Consider the following 18172-nt stretch of genomic DNA (forward strand, 5'->3'; position numbering starts at 1 on the left):
TTGCATTCCTATGCACATATTTGAGCCTTGCTCTGTTAACGTTTGTTCACAGCTAATAAGTTGGCAATAACAGTATGAGAAGTAAAAACAATTGAAAAGGTATGCTTTGTGATGATTCATTATTCTGTGGAAAACCTTAAATGTGATTTGTAAAAGGACAGTTATTTGACTTTGCTGCTACTTGTTTCTGCATCAGTAATTGTGTTACATTGCAGTACTAGGGGCTGAAATGACAGGGTGAATATACTTAATCTTTTTGAGCATTAAATTTTATAGGGTCTTTTGCTGTCTGTGGACTTTGTTCTTTCCAGGAATTCTGATTCATGGTTCTTGAGGAAATTACAGTATTTTTATTATTGTAACAATTAGTTATACAGAGGGTATTATTTTCTCTCAGTGTGACTATATTAAACTATTTGTTTAGTAAAATTGACTTTGTTCCATATTTCTGTGTCTAATAGTTAACAAGGTAAGAAGGAATTGAGAAGGAAAAAAAGAATTAGACACACATTGGCAAATACTGTTTCCCTAATTGTTAGTTAGAGACCATGAAATTGTTGTTGTACTTATCAAAATACACGGTTTTCATGTTTTTAGACTCCTGCTGTTTATTTTTTTAATTGATTCATTAGAGAATGTGGAGCAGTTGATTTCCTGTGTCTGTAGAGGTTTTACTTTTGAAGTTAGAGTAGATTTTTAAACCCCCTCCTGAGAATAATGCAGGAATTTTAATGCCAGACTAGTGCTGCATCTAATAGACACTGCTGTTTTCTTCCTGATTTGTTTCCCAGCTGGGGTAAGCCAGGAAAAGCCTGCTACCAGTTGTCACCACCTGACAAATGGCAGGTGGTGACTTCTTAAGGCTCAGTCGGTGTTAATTGCTGGCGACAGGTCTCCTCTCTGATTCCCATCAGCAGCAGGTAATAGGTGCCCCCACATAGACGGCTCTGGCACTGTCTGCCTGTAGTGGGAGCTGGTGGCAGCCCTGGGCCATCAGGGATGTAAATTGTCACCTGTCTGGGGACAGTTCTGTTTCTAAATCCCTTAGGATATTGTAATTACTCTTGGGTTTTTTTGCCGGTTTAGTTACTCTAGAGCTTTACCCTATCCTGTGGCTGTGAATATCTGACATTTGTTTGTGAGGTGTATTTGGGGGGCTGGCAATAGGTGAAAACTTTTCTTTGTCTTTAAAGATGTCACCAGTTGGGCAAGACTTCGTTGCACAGATGCTTAAAAAAAAAATAATAAAAAAAAAAAGGCAGGAATGCCCCAGTCGTTTTCTTTGTATAATTGCTTTGGATTTGCTTCCTATAATTGAGTCTGGATTTGTCACATCTGTTTCCCCCTCCACCCTGCTACAGAAGACTGCAGTGTCTTTTCTTCATCTGTTGCCTGATTCCCCATTTTTTCCTTTGTTACTATTTACAGTCCACCAAGTAACCACGATGAAGAATAATCCAAATGTTCTGTTACTATATTAAGTCGTAATGGAGACTAATTAGGGTTTCCCTGGTCTTGTAATAGTTTAGATTTTATTCCAGAACATTTTTTCATCAGAGTTTATTCGCTGCATGGAGTTTGACAGTAATAAATTAGCATTTGGGTTAACTTTTTGGGAATATTCTGTGTTATCTATCAAAAAACACAACACAATGAAGGTGAACTCTGTTTTTTTTACCTCTCATTCTCACAGAAGCAACCATGGGGTGCATTAAAAGCAAAGAAGGTAAAGGCCCAGCCATGAAATACAGAACTGAAAATGCTCCAGAACCTGTTATTTCCCATGTCAGTCATTATGGATCAGATTCCAGCCAAGCAACACAGTCGCCGTCAATAAAGGGATCAGCAGTTAATTTTAATAGTCATTCCATGACTCCTTTTGGAGGGCCTTCAGGAATGACACCCTTTGGAGGAGCATCATCTTCATTTTCAGCTGTGCCAAGTACATATCCTAGTACTTTAACAGGTGAGTGTTACATAAAGTGATGGTATTATTTATTATTATAGCCACTTGACAGTCAGAGTCAAAAAAATACTCTGACACCTTGCCACAGAGAAATAAATTGCACATTTAAAATAAATTGCCTTTTAGAGATTCTTGATTTTCAGTATCTTTACTGCTCAAATAATAATTTAGCCTGTATTCACTAGTGACTGGGGCATGAAGGTTGGGTGTTGGATTTTATTTTTCTGAGACAATTAGGATCACAGCACGGAGAAATTTAAGACTTACTAAAGGTAATAATAGGAATAGTTCATAAAATTACATTTGAAGTTTTAAGCTGTTGAAAGGATGCATATGGGATAATGGCTCTAAACTTGGAGAGATGTACAAAATGAAAAACACTTCAGATTCAGGAAATTGATGTTTTAAACTGGTTTCAAGTCTGATTACTGTCAAGTTACATCAATACAACGTTGAATCAACTTAAAAAGCTAAACAGGATTTGCCTTATATTCTATGTATTTTACTGTGGGAACATTATGTGTGAAATGAAAGAGCAGAATTCCCATTGTTGGTGGTCATATTAAAACTAAAATGGAAAGTGACAAATAGAATTTGCAACACACAGAAATCTTGGTTGAGGTATAGAAGATACAGCAATTTTAAGCAACATGCATGTTTGATGTTACAAACCCACCTTTATATCAAAATCTTAGAAAAATGCTGATTTTGTCCACATAACTGTTTTCATAGTTTTGATGGATATTTTTGAAAGGAAGCTGTGGTTTATTCTTTTTTTTTTGAGAGACACTAAATAGACACACTAATTTATTCTAGAAGCTCTGCACAGGCACTTCACGAAACAGAGTAAATAATTTCTTATTAGTCTATTTCTAGTTTTCCCACAAACATCTAATGTTGGCACAATTACAGTGCCTAACTGTTTACATTATTCCAGTGGCATTTAAAGTCTTTTAAACACAAGAAATGTGAGATCCATGCAAACGTATTCTGACCTTGGCATTAAGCAGTTCAGAAAACCAAATATGAATTGTCAGGTAATGATCACCTCATAGTCCTTTTCTTGGGAATATATTAAAAACCAAATAATTAAAATGAACATCTAGTCTGTATCATTTATGAGTCAGCTCTGAATCCCCATTTTGGATGAACATATGCAGAAATTAAGTAAGGGCAGCATTTATTTATTTTCATTAGCTCTGCTGAGGAAAGTTTTTTGTATTTCATCTTCCCCAAGAACCTTGGCATATTTCTTCTTACTAGATCTGGTTCCTTAGTCATGTAGGAATCTCCAGCAGTGCATGCAGGCACTCCTGGGCATAACCAGACATCAGGGATGTAGCCCCACACTGGGTACCACAAATCTTTTGCTGCAGAGACCAGAAGGGATGTGCTTTTGCCTGTTCCTGCTGGTTGTTAAGCATATTATGTCTTGAACCAGAGTCAACAAGAGAGATTTCTCATGGAAACAGAGTCTGATATCTCATCAGTGTGAAATCAGTTATCAGCAGGCGGGCTGGTTTGTGTGAATGCTCTCATTGTTTTGCAATTTAAAATGATACTGCATATGAAATTCTCTTCATTCTGTAAAACTAGCCCATCCACAAAAAACCCACACATTTAAATAAATACATACACACATAAATAAAACTGCACTAACAGTTATTTGGTACATTCAATATTGCTTCTCAGATCAATCAAAATTGGGTGTTTTTGTGAGTGAGTGAGATGACAGCCTTCATCTGCTGTAAGCTTTTTGTATTTGTGACCAGTAAAACACTGAATCACATTCTGTCACCCTTTGCTTCACAAGAGAGGAGAATAGATGGGCTTGTCAAACAGGATGTAAGTGTCAGTAGTACTTATCCAGTTGATCAGTAATGTGTGACAAGAGGATGATATGGTTGTCATCATGGCCTGTAGTGAGGCTGAAAAGAGTTGAGCCATCTTTTATTCCTCTAAAGCAGAAAAGGAGAAGAAATCTGAGTTAGTCATGCTGCTCCTGTATTACACACTATCTGTCTTCAGATACTTTGAATTCATAGAATATTGCTGAAAATCAAAACAGAAAAATGGACTGCTGTTCTTGCCTTCCATGAAGCTATGCTAGTGCTCTGTAATCCTCATGCTGAACAAGAACGTAAAGTCTTCTCTCCAAAACCAGTCATAGATTAGAGGATGAAAGAGTTACCTAATAAAAGGAAAATCTTTAAGGGAAGTCTTGTGGCTACAGATAGCTTGAGCAGCTAAACTAGATCACCTCGCAGTGGTTGACAAAAAAACAGCTTCAAGAGACATGAAATATCATTTGACAGTATCTTTGTTTAAATCAGTCTGTGCTGATGCTGTTCTGTTCAAGAATTTATTATTCTTTGCTATGAAAAAATAACACTTGTGACTGAGAATAAAAAGAGGTCTTATGGTAGCTGAAGTTTTTCAAGTTTCTTTATATGCAGTTAAAAACCTTTGTGATAATGTGACTTGAGAGTATTGATTGTTTTCATCTGCTGAAGAACTCTCTCAGGATGGTTTATTTCCATAACATTTGCTTTCTGTGTGTGTGAATACAGTTGTATCCTCACTATTTTCTTGCTCCACATATCATTTTGTGTCATCAAAATAATGTAGCAATAGAGAGAAAAATTGGTAGAACTGCTTTGATTTTTAACTTAAATTAGGAACTGCTAGCTTCCAAGGAATATTTTCATTTATTTTCAGTACATAAATCACACTTTTTAAAAAAACCCTCAATTACTCTAACCTCCTGTGGGGGTTTTGTTCTCTTTTTCCTAGTGGAACTGTAAATTCATTTCCAGCTGAGGCATGCTGAGAGACTGTAACCACAGGAAGACTCCAAATCAAATTAAAATATTTAGGTGATTAGGAGCTCTTATGTCAGAAAGTGTACACTGCAAAAGAATATTTCATATAGACTGTCCCCATTGCATTATGTATTCTTCCTTTCTGATCACTGTCATGCTAATTGTAAGATCTAAAATTAGATGCAACATGCTTCTCTTGGTGTACTTTCATGTAAATCCTGATATGTATATGTGCATATTAGAGATGTAGTATTATACATTTAAAAATGTTACTGCTTGGAAGATCTTTAAGCTTCTTAAATGTTCATTAGACAAGCATTTCTAGGGCTTTAAAAGTCTTTCTGAATTGTCTATTTGCGATTTTCTATTTTAACTTTCTCATAGTTATGGTACATGGTTCTTTATTTTTGCTAGTAGCTTGTACATCTCAAACAGCCTGTTCTCTTTTCCATCTTCTTCTTCTTCTACTTCTTCCCAGTTTTATAGATTAGCTCTTTAAAGTATAGAAAAAGGTTTCCTGCTGGTAAGTGTAGAAACCTTCCTACCATCCACCTCTCTCACATCTGTCCTATCTGGGGGACATGCTCAACAGCATGCCCTATACCAGAATTGGGATGGGAAAGCGGATTCTTTAGGGTTGGTCGAGTGCAGCTGTTCCTCATGTGACCTGTCTTGGTCCTTGTTCTCTGGAGTAATGCACTGATGGATCATCCTCAGCAAGCGTCTGCTTCACGGGTGGGGAGACTTGGTGGAATCAAAAAAGTCATCAGTGCTAAAGCAGAGCAGTGTCTTTGTCCTCAAGAGAATACTTTTATTTCTGGTTCAGTTCCTTGGGTAGGTCTTGATGTATAACCTCAAAAAGTTCAGAATGCATCAGTTATTTATAGCTAAGTGCAACATTTTACTTCTGTGAAAATAAGCGGCTGATGGTTCACCATTGTGGTGGTGTAGGTTCCTCCAGAATTGCACTTCTTAACAAGAAGCAAGCTTAATAAAGAAGCTCTGGGGGTTTTTTTACTGGTGATGCGTCATGCAGGTTTCTGTATATAAGTGCTGTAATTGTTAATGTAGTTCCAGTGATGTCTAGTGGCCTTTTGTGGTGTAGAAGCCTATTTTCAGAATGTCTGTTTATAGGCGTTGGTCTGTTGTAAGAAATTAGCAGGTTATTGATCTGCCTTCCAAAATGAGATACAACTCAGAGTGTTTAGTTGCTTCAAAATCAAAATTGATGAATTGTTTCATGGACAAGTCCTTAAATCAGGTGTTGTAACAATACTGCTATATCATATGGGATATTTTTTCTTTTTCCTAAGGTGGTGTTACTGTATTTGTGGCCTTATATGATTATGAAGCTAGAACTACAGATGACCTTTCATTTAAGAAAGGTGAACGGTTCCAGATAATAAACAACACGTAAGTGTTCTTATCCAGAGACCTCACTGGGTTGTTTGGAATAATTAGGTCCTTAATTCTTTTGGAAATCTGTCTATCCTATTTTAGTGACGGTAGATTTTTTTTTTTTCATACATTCAATATTCAGCAAGCATGGGGTTAAACTATATAATACTGCTAAGACAGTAACTTTTCAGGCTGAGATCATGGTTTGGGTGCAGATGTAGAACTGTAGCAACTGTGGTAGCCCCAAGCCTCTTCTCGGTTCTGTGGCTTCCTTCCCCTCCCTGCCCCAGCAAGGCACAGCTACTCCCTTTGGAGCAGCAAAGGTGGGGACAGGTACTGCTCCATCCCAGACTCTGCACCTTGAGTTACTCTCTGATCTGGAGAGGCAGATGAAGACTAAACAACTCAGAAGTTTATTTGCACACCTCTGCCATAAAGCATTTTGGTTTTATATTAAAAAAAAAAAAAAAAGCCCCAAATCTTTAAAATATGAAATTCCACTAAGAGGCATTTGTGTTGCTCACAACACGAGATGTAAAGATGTATGTAGATGCAGCACAAACTGTTTTAGATGCCCTCATAATTAAAGTAACATGTTACCTAAATTTACCTGCCTTTAATGTGTGAATATGTTACAAGTGCTACTGAATTATGTGTTATTTATATGCGGAAGAGGTAATCGATGTTTCATTGCAGGGAAGGAGACTGGTGGGAAGCAAGATCCATTGCTACAGGGAAGACAGGCTACATCCCAAGCAATTATGTAGCTCCTGCAGACTCCATTCAAGCGGAAGAGTAAGACACTGTATCCTGTCAATCTTACAAACTTTGTACTCTGTGGTGATACTGTTTTTTAAATTCATTATGTGTAACATTTAAGGGTAAAGTAGAAGAGTACTATTAATGAAGGGATAGCAGTGCTACTTTTGGATTATGTCAAAGGTATAAGTATTTGTAAGCATGAGGTAGACACGCATGCAGATGTTTTATGCTTGCTTGCTACATGCAGTGCTAAAGGAGAAAGGATGGTAGAATTCAATAATGATAAAAATTGGAGGACACATCTTGTGTATGATACAAAGCAAAAATGGGTGGGTTTTAGCTGAAGAGTTTGCACACCATCAACTCTCAGTTTTTATCCTTATTTTTGCTTTCCAAACCTTGAGTCAACATCAGCTACATACTTGGTATGACTTGACCTTAGATTCTAAGAAAGCATTTGTGTGCACAATTATTGCTAATCTATTAAACTGTAATAACTTTTTGGTGACAAAATTGTTTGATATGCTAAGGACTGCTATGAATTTGGAAAATTATACTGCTTTGCATACCAGTACTTCCTACGTTTATTTACTAGACTCCTGCAGTGCTTAGACAATCACATAAAATGACTGTGAAACCCATAGGTTGGAGTAGAGTTTTAGGTTATGCTTGTTCCAAAGGATTGTATTTGTTGTACTAGAAATATAAAGTTGCACAGCTCTTGTTTCAATATACAGGCATAGTACTGCCAATCAGCAGTTCCCTGATATGTGATCTGTGCTCTTCTCTGTTTGCTACTGCGTGTCTGGGAAAAGTGCCTGATTTTCAAGATGTTTCCTGAATCTCAAGCTGAGACTTTAACATGTTGCTGCGGCTGCTCTCACTTGGCTCTTTGCTATTAAAAAATTATTGCATCAAAGATGCTCTGTTATTTTACACCCTTGAGTTTCATCTGGTTTTAAAATTACTAACTTTTATTCTTTGGGGAAAAAAGTCGAAGATTTCTTTTTTTAAGAAAAAACAAAAGCTATGCAATAAAAGCTGATATCATTACAACTACAGTGTGGTAAAATGGAAATGATAGCCCTTTACAAAGAAAGTATGGCTCCTAAACACTGGCCAAAACAAAGTGATGGGATTTGTAATAGTTCTATGTGATGACTAGAGGTGAGAGTGAAGGGTGATGAATGAGAAAGCTTTTAAAAACTTTATTTTAAAGAACCAGTGCTAATTTTATGATGTATCCCCATAGCATTTGGAATAAAGTTAATTTGCTTTAGAGTTTTTTAACCCTGTGCTTTGATAGTGTTTGTAGATTACATGTTGGGACTGCAATTAGAGTTAGAAGTGCAAATGCAATACAGGGCCCCAGTTTGCTAAAATTTTGTCTCTGTCTTTTCCTAAGCCTAGAGGCATTTATAGCAGAAACTGCTTGTGACAGGATCCATATCATTTGTGTGGTTTTTTTTAATGACACCATAATATAAATGTTTAATTGTCTCTAAAAAATAAAACAATTCAACCCTTCTATAGGTAGTGAAATAAAACAGCACTTTACAATGTAGTTTGTAAAGTGCTATTGTAGTCTGGGTAAGAGGTATTTTCATGTGAAGTTATGAACTAGGATTCAAGTTTGCTTCTTTGAGATCATAGGTTACATCCAGATTGTCTCTCTCTCATATCCATTTCCAAGTTTGCACATCTCCTTCAACATTCAAAATGCAGTTACAACAAAATGTAAGAATAAGTTTCAAATTCCCATGTGATTGTACAGGCCATTCTGTTCATGACCAACAAAGTGATCCTTCTTTATCTGCATTTTTTCCTCAGAAAATATTTTACCCACAGAGCCATTGTTGTGTAGCAGTTTCCAGTACTACTTTTCCCATCACTCATTAAGCCAAATTAACGATAAGATAGTGACAGATGAAAATGTTTGAAATTTACACTTTATGTCACTTTGTAACTTCTGAGGCATATAATAAAAATAAAATGTAGTTAGAAATAACCTCTTACTCCAAAATCTGGGGATTTATATGAAGATGGACCTTAAAATTATCACTGGCTCAGGACAACACTGTGTGCAGGCTGTTCATCAGGATGAGCATGCTGTGGGAGTGTAGAAGAAAAAACTCCTTTTGTGAAAGAGCTGAAGGCAAGAAAAAATGCAAGTCTTTTAAAACATCTGTGTTCTTTTTGTTATTAGAATGATACAGCAGTTTGGAGTGTTACTCACAGCAAAGTAAATGACACCTGCCATAGGGTTGTTCCTAAATGATCAGTAGAAAAATGTGCTCTCTCTACTGAGGTAGAGAAAGATAGGAGGCAACAGAAATTGAAACAGGAGAGTTTCCAGCTGAACATAAGAAACCTTTTTATCCTGAGGACAGCCAGGAAGGGGTACAGGTTGCCCAGGCTGGTGGTCTGTCCTTCAAGGTTTTCAAGCCTGAAATGGACTACATCCTGAGCAACTAGGTCTGATGTCACTGCTGGCCCTGCCTGCAGCAGGAGGCTGGACCAGAGTTCCAAGGGTCCTTCCAACCTGAATGAACCTGTCATCCAGTGATATTTGTGCACACTTACTTTGCGTTGAATATTGTTTTCTAACATAAAGCCAGAACATTTTAAAGAAGGAAGTTTCAGCTGCTGCACTGTTGAATGTGCTGCTGAAGTGTGTCATCTGATTCATCTTGGCCTGTAAACTCAGCCTGAGGAGAGTGTTCCTTTCAGTCTTAAGAACAGTTATGTCCATTGTTAAACCAGCAGAAAACCATACTATTTGCAGATACAGGCCTCTTTACATGCATATGTAAATAATAGGAATGAGAGTCATATAGAAATAGGTCATCTTAATCTTTTGATTATATGGATGTCTTTGCTTTTGTTGATCTGTATCTGCTGTGGTATTTGCTTATCAAAACAACCCAGCAACTGTTTTGGAATATTAGTAGTCCAGTCAGTGCTTGAGATTTCTAAATCTTTTGCTTATATGAGTACCAAAGCATAGGAAGCTTTAATTTACACATTTTCTTTTAAATTTTCTAGGTGGTATTTTGGTAAGATGGGCAGGAAGGATGCAGAAAGGCTACTTTTAAATCCTGGGAACCAGCGTGGTATTTTCTTAGTAAGAGAAAGTGAAACCACTAAAGGTATGTGTGTGTCTCTGTCTCTTCCATCTCCCATTCACTGCTCTCCCCACCAGCAAGGTGAACATTTTTATGCCTATCCCATGATACACATGAATGTGCACACCATGTATGTGTACAATGACAGTTTAGGAGAGATGTTAAATACCTTTTAATATTTTGGTGAAGAACCAGATGTGACTTTTTTCCTAGGTGCTTATTCCCTTTCTATACGTGACTGGGATGAGGTCAGAGGTGATAATGTTAAACACTACAAAATCAGGAAACTTGACAACGGTGGATACTATATCACAACCAGAGCACAATTTGAATCTCTACAGAAGTTGGTGAAACACTACAGAGGTAAGCCCAAGTTCCAGTGTCCCAGTGTTACCCTGTGCCTAGTGTGAGGAAGAAGGATTGTATACATAGCTTACTGTTAAAATTCACAACTATAAAATTTCTTTCTGATTTCAAAAAAAATTAAATGGACTATTCTTTTTTATCAACATTAAGATGTTACTTTTGTTACAGTCTTGCCCTGCTTAACTATGAAGCTGGTTTTTTTTCTGTTTTCTAGAACATGCCGATGGGCTGTGTCATAAGCTAACAACTGTGTGTCCCACTGTGAAACCACAAACACAGGGACTAGCAAAAGATGCCTGGGAAATTCCTAGAGAATCTTTGAGGCTGGAAGTTAAGTTGGGCCAAGGATGTTTTGGTGAAGTATGGATGGGTAAGAGCTTAATGTGACACATTTCAGTTGTTCTTGTGAATGTTTTAATAGTATTTTAATCATTATCAGAATCTGAAAAGATAATATCATACAGAAGTGAGGGAAAAAAACACCAGTTAAGATCATGCATGTAATGGTAAAATTAATACTCAATATAGTTCTAGTTTATTCTGTTAGCTAAGAAAACAGAAACAAAAAAAAGTTTCAGCAGAAAATCTCTGCACTATTACAGTGGAGAATAAAACCAATCTGTTTCTCTAGGAACGTGGAATGGAACCACAAAAGTAGCAATCAAGACACTAAAACCTGGTACAATGATGCCAGAAGCTTTCCTGCAGGAGGCTCAGATCATGAAGAAACTACGACACGACAAGCTCGTTCCACTGTACGCAGTTGTTTCTGAGGAACCAATCTACATTGTCACTGAATTCATGACAAAAGGTATGGGGCACAATAGTTAGAAATACTACATTTAAAAGGTTATTTAAGACCTCAGCAGTGAATCAGATGTTTAATTAATGTTAGGTATAAGCTAACTGGAGTATAAGTGTTAATTTTGATTAAATTAAAATGAGCAATGCTTGACCTACTTGGAGCAGTTCTGATTTAGATTATGGACAGAGGCATGATTTTTTTGCACATCTGTGTCGCCCTTGCTAATCTTCCAAGTACAAGATTGGGGTTGTTTTTCTTCCTCATTTTTAGTGTGTGCTGTCCATCACATTTAAATGGAACGGTATCATTGGGAATATTATTATGAGATTATGGCTGCCTGTAGACAGGTCATGCTAACAACAAAACATGTTCAGCTTTGGGTTCTTAAGTGTTTCTTTCTCAGCAGTGTAATAGAAAATTTTAAAAAGGTTAAGTGTTTTTTTCCTCAGACTCCCTCCTTTATCCCCTTGTTTTCAGTCTTCGATCCTTCTTCCATTGCTCTGTATTATTTCCCCCTCCCCCTACTGCTGAAACAGAGATTTAGAGATTTAGGCAGAATGTAGAAATAAACATCATAAGCATATTAGTGTTAAGAAGCAGCAGATTTCCAAGTCAGTTATTCCATTTTTTATAAAATGCAGACTTCTGCTCAGTTCACAGAGAAATTTTGCTATCTTCTTAAGGTACAAAAGCAAGGGAGTGGCTAGTTGTGTTCCGTACTGCACCACAAATGTATGGATTTGCTTTTTTTCCTGTTTGGATGGAGTTTTTAAAGGGTTGTATAAGTTTTAAAAGTAATGAAAATGTAAAAAGTTCCTTCTGCATTTTTGTTCCTAGATAACATAAATAACACTAGACAGCCGTGCAAAATCAGTTTTCATTGTTTAGAAATCAGATTTCAGTGAGGCAGTAAGGAAAAAATATTTATAACTGTCTAAAGAAAAGCAAAGTTTACTACTAGAACTGATTACCTTGCAAAAGCAGAAGTAAAGAATTGTAATTTGTCTAAATTATGGATTCAAAATGCTGTTGGAAGATTCTTTTTATAGCTTTCCTTTGACAAACTTCTCACATTTTTCAAAAAACCCATAGAACTTCTTTGTTCTAAGCTAGTAGAACAATATTTTTTAATTTATATTTCTCCTTTTGCAAGGAAAAGAAGCAGGTACAAACTGCCAAGTATCCAACTGGTTTTTTGCGGTGTGGGCAGGTTACTAGAGATCAGTGTGAAATCTTTGTTTCTCTTCGGTCCTTTGATCTCATGAACCAAGGTCAGAAAAAGTCTGTGCAAACACACACAGCAAACAGCAGCAGCAGTGTGGGTCTGGCCTGCCACATTTTTACTTTCACTGTTCAAAACTACAACAAGTTATGTTGGAGAAATCTAATTCAGTGTTACTGCTATAAATCCACTTCATGATATGCACTCAAGTGATTTTTTTCCCCACCATGGCCACAGTTTTAATTTTGTTATTGTGATTTTGACTGTGACAAGACTAGGAAATAGGTTGTATTCTTACCTCATAATGCCACCTGTAGGGAAAAGTGTTCTATAGAGACAAAGCTTTACTGCACAAGTAAAGGTCGCTGTCTTAACAGAAGCACAGGTCCTTGGAACTGATATCAGATACTGTTTGTGTATTGTTCTGGGTATGATTGTATTATATAAATGGGAGAAAATAAGGTATCATAAAGAATGGAAGATTGTTTTCCCTGTAAGAAAGAAAAAGCAACAAAGTAAAAACAACAATTTCAGAGTAATTTCTCTAATATATGATTGGAGCTGGCAGAAAAATGCAATTAAGGAACAGAGGTTTTTTTGTTCTGTGTTTATAAATCTCACAGTGGAAAGAAGTCCAGCTAAGAGGAGCACTGATACTAACAACATGGGAGAAGTTCTAATGTATTGCTAAAAACAGCAGTCTGTTTTATTAGTGTTTAGTTATTTGATAATTGAAGTGGATTCCAAACCACTTGAATAGAATTGCACTAACAAGTTACCAGTGCAGAGGTAACTATGGGCATAATCATTGTTCGCATATTCTGGTAAATGATGGATTTTTAAAAACAGATTTCCTGAGATAAATGTGTCAATCATAATATCTAAGAAAAACATCTCATTTGTGTTTTCAGGTCAAGTTAATGTTTTTGGTTTTTTTTTCTTTTCTTTTCCCCAAAATGTGTCATGTTTTACAGGCAGCTTGCTAGACTTCCTTAAAGAAGGGGAAGGAAAATACTTAAAACTCCCGCAGCTGGTCGACATGGCTGCTCAGGTATCAAAAAAAAAAGTGTTTTGTGCTTAGAGAAGAGGTATCAGATGTCAACTAAACATAAATATTGAATGCTTTGGCTATTGTGTGCTGGTCTTACACCTTCTGTTGTGGGTTTGTAATTCGTCAGAAAGGAAACAGTCTGGTTTGCAATTAGCAGATACTGCATAACCAGACACACTAATCAGTTCCAAGCTCTTATTTGCTGTGCAATAATTCCTATACTTACACAATGGGAATGGAGCTAAAATAAGGGGGTGCGGCTCAATGCTTGGGAGAAATGTCTATAGTCATGAAAAATAAACTTTTATAACGCTTTTCTTTTTGAGATTGCGGATGGCATGGCTTACATTGAAAGAATGAACTACATCCACAGGGACCTCCGGGCAGCTAACATTCTTGTAGGAGACAATCTTGTGTGTAAAATAGCAGATTTTGGTTTAGCAAGGTTAATAGAGGACAATGAGTACACTGCAAGACAAGGTAAGGCCAGTAAATTTATTTAATTAGTAAGACCAGTTGCCTTTCAATTGTTTAGAACTATTACATTTAGCAGAACATGCCTGTGTATTCTGTGTTCATGGATAAGGTCATGGATTGAAGTGTGCTTTCACAGCTATGTTTAGTGTAATCCTAAGTGTAATCCTAGTAAACTTCCTTTGTTCAAAGTTATGTGACAATTTGTTTGTGTTTTCAAAAAGCATTTTTAATTATTTTTTGGGGATTAAACATGCTACAGTTTGAAGAGAGATGAGATTACAGAGAAGTTGTTAATCAGGTTCACTTTTTCAAACATATTTAAGTAAGATTCTTAGATGCTTTTAGTGCTTCCAGATATTGTAGCCAATAGTTGCTGTCCTAGTTTGAGAAATACTAAAATACTATACCACCTTGAATTTTATCAATAAAGCAAAGTATAAAAATATTTTTAGTGCATTACTCCTTTCAAAATATTTTCAAGTGTAAACAAATTGTGGATTAGCAAGGGTGAATTGAGAATCTGTCTTTCCAATGTTTGTAGGAGCTAAATTTCCAATTAAATGGACCGCTCCAGAAGCAGCATTGTATGGTCGGTTTACAATCAAGTCGGATGTGTGGTCATTTGGAATTTTACTGACAGAGCTGGTAACTAAGGGGAGAGTGCCATATCCAGGTAACACGAAGACTTAATAGATTTTTCTTTTCTTTGTTGTATTCTGTGCCTCTGAAGTTACCTTTTGTACTTTTTCCCTTCAGTCAGAGCCCACAGTTGACAAGCAGAGACAAAAACTTAGTCACACCTCACTGGTTCCTTTGTTCATAAAGATACTTTGGTTTATTTTCAGGTTAAATATTGCGTATTTTGAAGGGTTTTAAGATAATAGCACTTCTAAATGTGACTGACAGTTTATTTCAGATTAATGAGTATCCTTATGTTTCCTATTTATCTGTTCCTGCTATTTCTACTTTTGACATTTTCCCAGGCTACAGAGAGCATCAGTACACTGAACTTGCTAAACCAGTTTTTGAAACTAAACATTTTTCAGCACATATTTTGCTGGATCTGGAATTTGTAAGACAGTTCTGTTAGGGATATATAAAGCTTTTTTCTTGGCCTGATTTGAAATTAAGTGGTCCTTGAGTGGACCCAATTAAGTGGTCCTTGAGCAGGGGAGAAGCTATTTATGCTTGAGTCTCCTTTCTGAAAGGACAGGTCCAAGGCAGTGGGAAAGGGAGAAAGGGAAAAGGACCAGGTGTTGAGGAATTACCAGACTACTGAAATAATTTTCAGAAAATGTGTTCAATGCAAAAATGTAAAAAATGCATTCACTATAAAGTATGTTCATTAAAGGTTCTGTTTTGGTAGAAAAACATGCATTGGAGCTACAGTGGTTCTTGAAAAACTTTGGGAAACTTCTTTGCATAATGTCATTCATAGCTAATGTGCTTTCCTTTTAGGAATGGTGAATCGAGAAGTTCTGGAACAAGTGGAACGTGGGTATAGGATGCCTTGTCCACAAGGCTGCCCAGAGTCTCTCCACGAGTTAATGAAACTGTGTTGGAAGAAGGACCCTGATGAGAGACCAACATTTGAGTATATACAGTCTTTCTTGGAGGACTACTTTACTGCTACAGAACCACAGTACCAGCCTGGAGACAATTTATAAGCCAACAGTCTATATAACATGCACAAATCTGCCAAATGTAAAAGACTTGCAAAGAATTCCTGAAGTCTCTAAGGAATCACAGGAAAGAAAATCTTCGCTACTTTGCATGCTCTTAATGGCAAACTGGAATTTCATAATGCAGTTGCACAAAACCACTTTTAAAGTGTTATACTCTGATTTACCAATGACATGTTTTTATTTTTTCCTCTTTCCCAACTTATTTTCAGGGTCCAAAGGAAGCTTATTGAAAATATGGGGCAGAAAAAATGAGCGTTAGTGTGAACAATAGCAGAAAAACCAATGTTTCAAATCCTTTATTCTCCCAGTATTTGCTAATCATTCTACTAATGAGGGAATTGTCTGGAACTAGTGATCTTGGGGTAAGGCCTTTTTACAGCAGAAGAACTTTGTGGGACCAAGCAATTCTATTCCAGTTCAGTAAAACTCCCTGTGTTTAAAACTACATGTGTGTGCCCCCATCCCTGCAAAACAAAAGATGGTACAACTGTATTTGATTTGTAGTCTCGATCTTTAAGCTTCCACTTTCATGGACTTAATTGGGGTAGACAGGTAAAAAGAGAAATTGGAACAGTGAATGAGAAACTTGATCTAAATTGTAGACCTCAATAGTGAAATTAGAGAGCATAATGCACTGTGTTAATACTTGTATTAATATAACTGGAAAGTAGCATGAGAGATTTTTCCTTTTTTCTTTATGCATAGCTAATTAAGAATAATGAAGGTAACTAGAAAATGAGGTAATATTTTATAAAATTGTGTTGATAAAGTATGATGATATTTGAACTTGAAGCTATGTAATACAATCACGGAGGGAAAGCCTTTAATCTTTTAAGCTCCAATGGAACAGCAAGCTTTTATATGGGAAGACTGCCTGAACAAAGTTCAGCAGGAAAGCAAGACTGAAGCTGGTAAATGGCCACCTTTTAGTCCTTTTTCAGAGACAGGTTTGGTACTGTTGTATGCGGCTTGTAAGTGTAAACAAGGGCGGGTGCCACAAGTGCTGTCTGTCACTAGTTCAGGGATTTGATTGCACTTTGCTTTTCTTGACTATTAAGATACACATGCAGTTGCTCTTCCCACTTCTGCCCTTCCTACAGAATTATTTAACTAAAAATAAATGAAAGAAAATGTGAAAGTTTAAAAAGTAAAGGGATAAAATATATTTAATATTGTCCAAGTAATGAAATTTGCTGGCATTCAGCCAAGCTGACACTACATCTAGATTTTTTTTCCTTTGGCTACTGACATATCAAGCAATAACGTCACATCTTTTACTCAACAATTTGCATGAGGTTCCTGTATTTCTGATCAAGTTTATGTACTTTAATTTTGAAGCACTCTTACTTAGTTACCAGCTTGGAATTCATATTACTATTGTAAAGCTATCCAACAAATGAATTCAGAAAAGCTGGTAATATAGTTCTGGTACTAAACTTAACATTCATGGGTTTACACTACATTGAATCCAACTACCAAACAGATCTGTGTAGGAACAGTGCCATCATTTTTCATTTTCCCTCATCATTGCTCATCAACTATACATCTGTGGTTATCAATTTTTCAAAGGGCTTTCTGTAAGAAAAACAAAAACAAAACAAAAAAACCACACACACAAAATACTCAACCCAAAAATATAATGAAATTTTAATTTTTCTAAATATTTTAAAATTAATAACACAATCATATGAGTTTATGTATTAATACAGTCATAACAAAAAATGCCAAAAATGACACTGGCATTGTATGGATTTTTAATTACTGAATGGAACAGTTCATTGTAATAACACTTGTATAGTAAAGGAATAAAACACTAACTTAATGAACATGTTCATTGTAAATGGTTGTGTATTATAAAACTTCTCCAAAAGAGTTTGTATGTTTATGAAAATTTATGTTTCACCTGAAGACCTTGATGTGGTTCTTACCCTAACAGAGTTTAAAATTCACATTCACACTTTTTATATAAATAGTAATAAGTTTAATTATGTAACTAAGTATTTTTATAAAGTATGGCATTGTTGAACTGTTTTGCAGAATTGGTTCAAAATAAATTTCACCTTGATTGCATCTGCTTATTTGAGGTTGGGGATGGGAGAAAAGGGGAGGGGGACAAAAGCAGCGTAGCCTTCACATTGAGGGGAGAAGGCTGGGAATAAAGTAATCATGAGGTGTTTTTTTATCCTCTGTAAATTGTACTTCCATACAGGATTGTGAGTTCATTGTACATTATTGCTCTTAAAATAGAGACGTTTTCTAGACCGGTTCACAGGTCCTTGACAGGAATGGGTAAGAACAATTCTGCTTGGGGTTAAAACAAACCCCTGGACAGACAGACAGACTTGGGATTCTTGTGAGAGCAAGTCCTACTTAAACTCTCAGCTGGCAGTCAGTGCCACGCTGTAAGGCAAGCACATATCCTCCCTCTTCCTTTCTCTGGGATCAGCAGCCACTGTTCACTTCTGTCTAATTTTTCAGGGAATTTTGTACATT

General features: G+C 36.4%; 1 protein-coding gene across 1 annotated transcript in view; it reads left to right on the plus strand.

Moving 5' to 3' along the window:
• Positions 1 to 17306, plus strand: part of YES1 (YES proto-oncogene 1, Src family tyrosine kinase) — a 47569-nt gene extending 30263 nt beyond the window's left edge. The window contains exons 2-12 of the mRNA XM_083874841.1: positions 1694 to 1966; positions 6102 to 6201; positions 6883 to 6981; positions 9994 to 10097; positions 10287 to 10436; positions 10654 to 10809; positions 11071 to 11250; positions 13441 to 13517; positions 13844 to 13997; positions 14536 to 14667; positions 15453 to 17306. Of these exons, the coding sequence (XP_083730967.1) occupies positions 1702 to 1966; positions 6102 to 6201; positions 6883 to 6981; positions 9994 to 10097; positions 10287 to 10436; positions 10654 to 10809; positions 11071 to 11250; positions 13441 to 13517; positions 13844 to 13997; positions 14536 to 14667; positions 15453 to 15661 (1626 nt within the window). The 5' untranslated portion in view covers positions 1694 to 1701 and the 3' untranslated portion in view covers positions 15662 to 17306. The remainder of the gene's footprint in view (positions 1 to 1693; positions 1967 to 6101; positions 6202 to 6882; positions 6982 to 9993; positions 10098 to 10286; positions 10437 to 10653; positions 10810 to 11070; positions 11251 to 13440; positions 13518 to 13843; positions 13998 to 14535; positions 14668 to 15452) is intronic.
• Positions 17307 to 18172: the final 866 nt, after the last annotated feature.

This window comes from Zosterops lateralis (assembly GCF_965231275.1).
Source record: "Zosterops lateralis genome assembly, chromosome: 1".
Taxonomy (NCBI): Eukaryota; Metazoa; Chordata; class Aves; order Passeriformes; family Zosteropidae; genus Zosterops; species Zosterops lateralis.